This window comes from Procambarus clarkii, chromosome 60 (genome assembly GCF_040958095.1).
Source record: "Procambarus clarkii isolate CNS0578487 chromosome 60, FALCON_Pclarkii_2.0, whole genome shotgun sequence".
Classification (NCBI taxonomy): domain Eukaryota; kingdom Metazoa; phylum Arthropoda; class Malacostraca; order Decapoda; family Cambaridae; genus Procambarus; species Procambarus clarkii.
In genome coordinates, this window is record NC_091209.1 from 15,280,004 (window position 1) to 15,290,375 (window position 10,372).

General features: G+C 42.6%; 1 protein-coding gene across 3 annotated transcripts in view; it reads left to right on the forward strand.

Annotated features, from left to right (window-relative positions):
• Nucleotides 1–10,182, forward strand: part of LOC123766794 (transcription factor GATA-4) — a 237,973-nt gene extending 227,791 nt beyond the window's left edge. For all 3 annotated transcript variants that reach the window (XM_069307561.1, XM_069307560.1, XM_069307562.1), the window contains exons 6-8: nucleotides 2,619–2,715; nucleotides 5,157–5,318; nucleotides 5,515–10,182. In XM_069307561.1, the coding sequence (XP_069163662.1) occupies nucleotides 2,619–2,715; nucleotides 5,157–5,318; nucleotides 5,515–5,843 (588 nt within the window). In that variant the 3' untranslated portion in view covers nucleotides 5,844–10,182. The remainder of the gene's footprint in view (nucleotides 1–2,618; nucleotides 2,716–5,156; nucleotides 5,319–5,514) is intronic.
• Nucleotides 10,183–10,372: the final 190 nt, after the last annotated feature.

Genomic DNA, 10,372 nt, shown 5'->3' on the forward strand with positions numbered 1-10,372 from the left:
TCTCTCTCTCTCTCTCTCTCCTTTAATTTATAATTACTGTACTTATATTTAATCCACAGATGTTTTCCGTAATTTTAAGGATGTTAAAATTTATAAATGGTTTTAATTAATCCTCACTGTATCCATTAAGCTTTATACCATATCGTTAATTTTCTTACGTCAGTATAATAATAATAAATAATAATAACAATAATAATAATAATAATAATAAAAATAATAATGAGTAAATCAATTGGAGCACTGAGGTAGACTCGAACCAGTGATCAAGGGGCTCCCAGCCGCACATCTTGCCCCTTGGTCGTGGGTTCGAGTCACCTCAAGGTTTCAGTCGATATCACGTTAGTGTGATTGTGAATAATAATAATAACAGTTTATTTTAGTAAGAGAAGAAGCATAAATAAGATACAGGACAGTGGAGGATACATAGGACAGTGGAGGTCCTGTGTAAGGCTCTTATACATGACAGTGGAGGATACATAGGTATGATACGTGTAATGACTAAAGCCACATATACACAGAACTTTTCAGACATAATGTTGAAAAGAAATTAGAAGAGCAATGTAAAAGCTTATCAGGGTGATTCTTATACCTCAGTGAGATCAGATATAACATTTATAAACTGAAGAAGAGGTTTAGAAAAAAATTGACAATTTTTACGTGATATTTGGAAACTGCAGATTTTGTAGCAATATAACCATAGTAAGTAATTATAAATCGTAGAAGACATTAAACAGATGATAAACATGCAATGTTTTATTAAATTTTGACACGGCAATTATTAGTAAGAGTACATGTTTAGTCATTAATGTTCACGATATCAAAACACATGTTAACATGGAGGATGAGAAGTGGTGACTAATGTTAGTTACATAAGAGTGCATTAATTAGGTAGTTCTTAGTCTCTCTTTTTTTAAACTGGTTGAGAGAAAGAAGAGTTTTTAATGGCATTAGGGCTAGGGCATGCCACAGCTTGGGACCCTTCATATGCAGAGCAGTTCTGCTATGGTTAAGTCGGTGTCTTGGAATATCAAAAAAAGGTATTTGTTTCCAATGTGGTGGCCATGAGCTCTGTTACAGCCGTTTGGCAGCTTGAGAAGATCTCAGAGTTTGCTAGGGACCCAGTATAGTTTCTCGTGCATGTAGTATCTGAGACGATCAAACGTCTCAGATCACGAGGAGTGGACTAAAGTCTACAGTAGTTAGTTTCTAAGTATCGTTACTAACGACCAGCTTTCAACAAGATTAAGTGAAGGTAAAGACTGGCCCTCGTTACATAGGAAGCACTCTTACTGTCAGGATTAGCATTACAGTTCAGAGTTGTATAGATATACAGCACATTTGGGAGGATGTGCAGTGACAATGTTTAAAATATTCAAAGATTTCAGTAAGGCAGGCGTCGAGCGTTATCTGGGATTGGAATTTACTATTGTTCTAATTGCTGATTGTTGTTGAGTAATTATGGGTCAAAGATAATTTTGGGTAGTGGAACACATACTCAGTTATTACTTTAATAATATTGCAGGTTATTCATTCCCGTGCCACCTCTTGGGTGGCTTAATCTTTATCATTTTAATAATAACTAGTTGGAGCCCAGATGCTTAGGGATAGGCTCACCAAACTTTACAGGGTGACCGGTCTATGTCCAGGGATGGTCATAGGCGGGTCAGGGTCGAACCCCATGCATGAAATAGCAGGTAACACTAATTTCCAATGTCTAAATACCAGACTCCATCCTCACTTAAGATTCAGCTAGCATATTGTTTTCTGCATTATTAAATATTACTTTCTCATATGTGGCTTTTTTATTGATGGAGACAGTATTTAGTGAAAATGATAACAGGGATGACGAGAAAGTGGTGAAGCGCAGAGGTAAGGGTGAAAGGTTGGGAAGATCGTGAAGGCTAGGGAAGGTGATAAAGGGTAGGAAAGGTAGTGGAGGGTACAGAAGGTAGTGATGAGCAGGTATGGTGGTGAAGGGCGAACCTGTAGGTCCGGGGCTCGGAAGTCCACCTCCTGGGGCTCGTGCGACCCAAGCTCTACTTCGGGAGCCTGGTGGCCGTAGAAGAGCCACCCCAGCAAGGGCCGGGGTGGCTCTTCTACGGCCCTAACCACGGCGGTCTCCGGATTTGGAGTCCCTGTGCCATATTTTACCAACTTCGAGGTTAACTTCGGAACTGGAGCTCCTAGGACAGTTCGTTGTTGCCTTCAACAACGGACGCTGATCGCTTGACAGCGTTCTGACAGTTCCTGCGACGGCGCTGGAATTAATCGTATTGGCGTTTGCCTTTCCATTGGAGATTTTCGGCGCCGTGGAGAGGGGGGACCTGCCGCTTGGGGTGACAGCTTCTCCTCCATATCAACCTACCCTGGCTTTGCGCCTTGGAGAGGCCACTCCAGACCGACAACCAGAATGCAACTCCACAGTCTCCCGAGACTGATGAATTCCTGCTACTATATGCCGTCTTTATAACCTCAACTAGCCAATATGTGTGTAGCTTCATTAGCTGCCAATGTAGCCCCCCGTAATAGTGGGCGCAAGCCATTAAGGCTGTATCATGTGCCCATTACAACCTCATGTAACCAATACTTAAGAAGTAACGAGTTTAATTTTTCCCCAGGATGGCTTCTCCTTCCAGACGTCAGCGAGGAGGATGGGTCTGATGTGCTCCAACTGCGGCACAACCACCACCACCCTTTGGCGGCGCAATAACGAAGGTAAGGACACGGAGGAAGGTGGTGGGCCTTGGAGGAAGGTGGTGGGGCTTGGAGGAAGGTGGCGAGGCTTGGAGGAAGGTGTTAGGGCTTGGAGCTAGGAAGGTGGTGGGGCTTGGAGGAAGGTGGTGGAGCTTGGAGGAAGGTGGTGGAGCTTGGAGGAAGTGGATGGGGCTTGGAGGAGGGTGGTGGGGCTTGGATGAGGGTGGTGGGGCTTGGAGGAAGGTGGTGGGGCTTGGAGGAAGGTGGTGGGGCTTGGAGGAAGGTGGTGGGGCTTGGAGGAAGGTGGTAGGGGCTTGGAGGAAGATGGTGGGGCTTGGAGGAAGGTGGTGGGGCTTGGAGGAAGGTGGTGGGGCTTGGAGGAAGGTGGTGGGGCTTGGAGGAAGATGGTGGGGCTTGGAGGAAGGTGGTGGGGCTTGGAGGAAGGTGGTGGGGCTTGGAAGAAGGTGGTGGAGCTTGGAGGAAGGTGGTGGGGCTTGGAGGAAGGTGGTGGGGCTTGGAGGAAGGTGGTGGGGCTTGGAGGAAGGTGGTGGGGCTTGGAGGAAGGTGGTGGAGCTTGGAGGAAGGTGGTGGGGTTTGGAGGAAGGTGGTGGGGCTTGGAGGAGGGTGGTGGAGCTTGGAGGAAGGTGGTGGGGCTTGGAGGAAGGTGGTGGGGCTTGGAGGAAGGTGGTGGGGCTTGGAGGAAGGTGGTGGGGCTTGGAGGAAGGTGGTGGGGCTTGGAGGAGGGTGGTGGGGTTTGGAGGAAGGTGGTGGGGCTTGGAGGAAGGTGGTGGGGCTTGAAGGAGGGTGGTGGGGCTTGGAGGAAGGTGGTGGGGCTTGGAGGAAGGAGGTGGGGCTTGGAGGAAGATGGTGGGGCTTGGAGGAAGGAGGTGGGGCTTGGAGGAAGGGGGTGGGGCTTGGAGGAAGGAGGTGGGGCTTGGAGGAAGGTGGTGGGGCTTGGAGGAAGGTGGTGGGGCTTGGAGGAAGATGGTGGGGCTTGGAGGAAGGTGGTGGGGCTTGGAGGAAGGTGGTGGGGCTTGGAGGAAGATGGTGGGGCTTGGAGGAAGGTGGTGGGGCTTGGAGGAAGGTGGTGGGGCTTGGAGGAAGGTGTTGGGGCTTGGAGGAAGGTGGTGGGGCTTGGAGGAAGGTGGTGGGGCTTGGAGGAAGGTGGTGGGGCTTGGAGGAGGGTGATGGGGCTTGGAGGAAGGTGTTGGGGCTTGGAGGAAGGTGTTGGGGCTTGGAGGAAGGTGGTGGGGCTTGGAGGAAGGTGGTGGGGCTTGGAGGAGGGTGGTGGGGCTTGGAGGAGGGTGGTGGGGTTTGGAGGAGGGTGGTGGGGGGAAGGTGTCCATGGACTAGCTGTTTGTTGCTCTCTGCATTATTGAATTTGTTTTACATGAGCTTGTTGTGTCATGTTTGAAGTTTACTAGCCATTATCTGTAGCTTGTCAAGTCTCCCAACACTACGTCCACCACTGTGGACTCACTCACTCACTCACTCACTCACTCACTCACTCACTCACTCACTCACTCACTCACTCACTCACTCACTCACTCACTCACTCTCTCTCTCTCTCTCTCTCTCTCTCTCTCTCTCTCTCTCTCTCTCTCTCTCTCTTTCTTTCTTTCCCTTTCTTTTTTTTCTCCCCCCCCCCCCAAGACTCTTCGGGACCAAGGAGCCGAAGCTGAAACCCTTCAAGCACAATTAGGTGACAGCTTGGTGAGTACACCTAATAATCACCTAATTGTGCGAATGAGACCGGAATGTCACAGTTTGCGATAATCTCCTCAAAGAATTTCTTTGAAAGTGTTTTACGACCCCTTCATTAAAAATGTTCGAAGTGATTTACAACTCCAACATTGAAGAAGTTCTTTCTATATGAGTTACAACTCCAGCTTTAAAGAAGTTATTTTTGACATCTCTATGACGAATCTGTGCCTCTGATTGCCATCTATTGCCTCTTGTTCTGCTATTCCTAGCTTTGAACATTGCATCTTTGTGTACTTTGTCAATTGCTCTCTTAATGTAATGTGTCATTATCACATACCCGCTGTGCTTCCTCTAATCCAGTGTTATTCAGGCTTTCTTATTCAGGCAACAAACACACAAGAAGATTGTTCCTCCTGATGGACACACGCAAATATAGTACCATCCAGGAGACATGGCAATTGCATGGTGAAAGTGTTGGAATGAACACACTTCACAACCACAACCATCATCATTATCTCCTCATACCATTGATGCACCTCCCTGCTGCTTGCATACTCCTCTGTACACAACTGGTGCTCTTTCCTCCCTACAAACACAGACGTGCTTCTCTATCCCACGAGTACTCCTCTCCATATCACTGATACATTCCCCAGCTACATACAGCTTACCATACCCCTGTGATCTGCCTATAAGCTGCATGCATCCTACATCTCGCATGTTTCATCTCCGTGTGTCACTGATACATGCCTCTGCTACAGGTGAGCCCGTGTGCAACGCGTGTGGACTTTACTACAAGCTTCACGGCATCAATCGACCACTCCAGATGAGGAAGGACTCGATTCAGAGCCGCAAGAGGAAACCCAAGAACAAGAAGGCAGACGAAGGAGGAGATGAGAAGGAGAAAGATAAGAAGCTCTCAGGTGAGGGGAAAAGAAAGAAAGAAAGAAAGATTGAATGAGAATGGAATACAAGCTGGAGTTTATAATTAACAGATATGTACAGTAACTTCTTCAAACCTTCGGGAAAAGCCCCTGCTCCTGGAATTTATTAATAAAAAGAAATGGCTCTTAACCTCATTTGGCAGATGCTAACCCAATATTTTCTCAATTTTTTCAGAGGAGAAGTCACCAAAGGAGGCAGAGCGACGTCCAGCCGACCCTGCTGCTACTCCTGTAGTCCCCAAGCCACCCCAGCAGCCCCAGCAGCCCCAGCCTTCACAGCCCCAGCCACAGCCTAGCCAGTCAACAGCCATCCCCAGCACAAGCAGCCAATCGAGTGTCAAGATCAAACAAGAGAGTCACTCATCTTTCTCTGCGCTCCCCAGCCCCCCGTCAGGTCTAATGACCCCACCAGTCACTCCCAACCTCAACTGCACCTCCACCAATGGCATGTTTGCCGCCTACACCTCTGGCACCCCAAACTTCACCAAGTTAATGATAAGCTAGAAGCCCATCACCCATGTAAGGAAGAAGCTGATGTGTGCACTGGAGGAAAATAAAGAGGGAGGGGAAAAGGGGAGCACAAGTTAACAAAATACATCCATTGCTGCCCCATTTTAAAATGATTGTTGTGCCAGTGGTGCCTATTTTTTTTTACCAGCCCTGATCCCCTGCCTTCCTCTTTTGTAGCCTCCCTGCCTTCCCCCCCTCGCACCTTCCTCTTTTGTAGCCTCCCTGCCTTCCCCCCCTCGCACCTTCCTCTTTTGTAGCCTCCCTGCCTGTTCCTTGTGTCTGGTGTCTCTCTGTCTGCACTCTGATTGTGTCTAAGGATGGGTCTCTGAGTGTCTACTGACCTGTACGAAGTCTGCACATCTCTTCCCTCCTCTCCATACCTCTGAGGCTTGATGCCATACATGTGTTGTTTGAAGGCCAGCAGTGTCTTTTCCTCATTATTGCTGAGAAATGCTATAGTCAGCAGTGATGTGACTGTGGGTTTCTGCCTCTTTCTGAGGGGCAGCAACATTCTGATTGTGGGCAGTAATGCAGGGTGATGGGCTGGGAGTGAGGGGGGTCGTTGATGGAGGAATTGCTACCACTCTTCCCCTCGTTGATCAACAGACCATGGCATGAGGTTTTACCCATCCCTTCTCTCTCTGCATGTTCAGAATGGCCAGAATGGCAGCTCCCAGTGTAACCTGAACAAGAGAAAATACTGTACTACCATTAAGTTAATATTTTAGTGCCTGAAATCTGAATCCAATATTTTTGGATATACTGTATAGAAGAAATATGAAAGGGGATTTTTTGACAATAGAGGAATAATATTTGTCATTAGTTCCTTGTTCACACATACAAATATCCTTCGGTACTACAGTATTTCATTATCTTGTTAAATACATTCTCTGGTTAGTAATTGCCCAATATGAATGGAGCAGAACTTCTAATAATATAGCATTTTTCAGTCAACAGCACTCAAAATAGGCCTATACACACTCAAAGTAGGCTTATACTCATATTCCATTTTCTATTTAATATGCTGTACTGTACTGTATAGTTATACAGAACTTGATTTATATATTTTATTTTCAAATTTAAGATACTTTGAATAATTGTGTAAATGCTATTAGTAAACATTTTCATAGTTCTTATTTAAGTAACATCATTAGTGAAAATGAGAATTGTAAAAGTGGACATCAAAAGCACATACTGTAACAATGTCACATAATATTTTTTTTAATAATTAATTATGTCGGAGGACAGGAAGTCAGAGTGTAAACTCTGTGCCTGACTCCTCATTTCAATCTATAACAGCAATAAAATCTGCACCTGCATTTTCTCAGGTATAGTTCCAAGCACACTATGTGGACTAGATGCAGTCTGAAGATGTTAGATCAGGCAGTATTAGATAACATTAAAATTGCATTGCAAGGTGCTCTTTCTCTGTCTATTTGGGTGAGATAACATTAAAATTGCATTGCAAGATGGCTTTTCTCTGTTTATTTGGGTGAGATATAGTGGGTTGAATTTGTTTACTTGCCAGAGGCTGGAGTGATTGGAAGAAATGGGTGAAAAGTGGCTATGTTGGCACTATAGAAATCTAAGCCATGGACTAGCTAATGTATCTTGTCAAAGGGATTATAAATGCACTTTCTTGGTGACATTCACTAGAAGTCGATAATTGATGCTTAAACAATGGTACTATAAGCAGTGGGACTGGTGGGGAAGTTCACGTCAAATAATCATCAGCTTAAACTTCACATGACAGAGATGTACCCAGTGGGCACCATTGGTTGAAACCGACATGTTACATAGTAAACAGTATGTAACGTTGATTGCTTTCCACCAACAGTGACCACTGGGTAATATGTGAACTCTCAATCCTGTTAGCATTTGTAAAAACTGTAAAATTAATCTAGGTCAGGTTTGAGGTAAATTAGCAAAATATTTAAGTATCCTGTACATTGGTGCTTGGTTTCTGAAGACATGAACCAATTAAGTCTATTATTTCCAAGGAATAGTCATGATTTTATTTTGTTTTCATCTCAGTTTTTTATTATTATTATTATTATTATTATCTTGTGCTGTGTGCTTTCTGTAGTTTGAGTTGTCCAGAAGAATTAGCTTAAAAAGCCATTTCAGGTCAAGATGCATCATGGGTTGCAAATTTTGGAATTAATGTGTGTTGGATAGACCATTTTCATCGCCTTGAATTGTTAATGGGAAATTTATAAGGAATCTATGACATCTCAGGCAATACAATTATCTGTCTGAAGCGTATGTTTACTTTTTAATATATCGGGCAAAGGGATTAATAAATATACACTCAAGTTTTTAGCTAAATGTTGATATGAAGTACTTGACGATAATAATAACTGTACATTCGTTTCTTCTCTGCTTATTTATTTTTCTCTTTTTAAGAGCTTTTCCATGTGGAAAGTTTTCCAGTAAGAGAGTAAAAGATGGTGCAAGAAAAGTACTGTTAAATAAGGCTTCATTGTCACGCTTTCATGAAGGTAGTTGTTGTACACTAATGTATTGTTTTTAACGACATATCGGTGTCCTGGTATGTGTAATACTGTACACACACGTTGCTTGTTCATGGTGGGTTTATTAATGGTGCTGCCAATGTTGTCATTTTCTCTGCATGTACAGTGTAGACAGAATATTATGTTTATGACCTTAAACTGCTAATTGTAGTTAACCATAGTCTCTAAATTTAAGCTGTTAATACAGTACCTGTATTGGTTATATTATAAAAATACTTAAGTAATGCTTTTATACACAAATCTAAGTATAGTACTGTACAGTAATTATTGGATTTTACTACTGTAGTTCTTTATACTAGTAAAGAACTATTTATTATATACAATACTAAAAATTGTATAATATAAATGCAGATTTTCTGGCCTCTGCTGAGGTGCTTGGTCTGCACTTCATAACCTTAAATTTCCTGTATATATTTGTTCCACATAGTAAACAATAATGATGTAGTTTGGCAGTACTGGGTGTGACTTGATTAGTGCTGTAATTCCACAATTAAGACTAGAGATGCACGTTTTGTGGCATTATCTGAGGTTCTGCATCGGAGTTTTTAGTTAATGTTGAAAACCTGAGCAAAACTTAGTGAATTGGAAATTTAATGTTCTTGATATACTTTTCACTTGGATTATTAGCAAAGTTAATAGTTTTACCAAAAATCAGATGACAGTATACAAGCATTAGTGTGACAAAAAGCATTTCTCCCACACTTCAATTTACTTACATATTTGATTGGTATGCTTTCATTTTAGTTTAGTGTTCAGTTCTTTGAATTTAAGAAGATTCCCTTTGAGTTACCAAAATCTTTTGTTTTGAAACTTGCAAATTGGGGCATTTAATTTATACTGTATATCATGTTTAGCTTAAATACTCCTCTTTGTTGTGATGTTTAATGCAGATGGACTCTGCACTGAATAATGGCAGATAAACAAGAATACAAATTCTAGGAGATGGAATTTCTCAAGGTTTGGGAGACAGATTTTTGGAATTCACTATCTGAAGGGATGCGTGTGTGTATACGTATGTACCAGTTTGACAACGTTCGTGTAAATATACTCTACTGCAATATACAGATAATTTTTTTTTTTTGGTGTAGGTAACAGCTTATAATGCAGATGAATGTGTGATATAGTTCTGAACCTTTGAACTGTCTGAGGTTGGACATATGCTTTCTAGTTGCTGATTGGTTGTAAATTTGTTTTCATATATTTGACCAATCATCAAGTAGATATTCATGACATATTCATAAACCCTGCAACAATTGGATAATAGCTAACCAATCAGCGTCTAGTGTTATGATAATGACGTAAACGCCCAACGGGTAACATAACCAATTAGCATTTAGGATTCATATAAATGACATGGCGTTGACCAATGATTATCGAGCATTGCGCCAACAGATATCAAAGGAGCCAATGAGCATGAAGGATCTCTTGTTTGTATCCTGTATGACTGGTCATGGTTCAGGCCATAATGTATACATAGAGTGTAAGTGTTTTATGTCAAGACGTATATAGACTTTTGTCATGTCCAGACGCGCACATGCTGTGTAATGTCCAGACCTTCACGCACTTTGTGAACATTGTGTTACAAAGTTTGTATAAATACTTATTCTATTTCTGAATAGCTTAGTTTTAACTAGAATTTTATCTGTGAACTCTGATTTGATGATAAATATACTGTTTTATATATGACTGTATAATTGCAATATAATAATAATAATAATTAATTAACTAAAGGCCTTAGTTCCAACATGTAAAGCTTTAGAAACTCTGAATAGTGAAGGAAAATAAATCTGTTCAGGGTAGTCTTTTTTTTTTTTTGGTTTATACCCGTGATATATGAGTTTATACTATACTGTCTTTAGTTTGACCGATCATGAATATAGTTGTGCTGTCACTCTTATTTATGGGTCCTGTATCACAATGGTCAAAATCCTAGGCTCACAACCAAAGTATTAGAGTTCAGTCCCCAGACAGAACAGAAATGGTTGGATA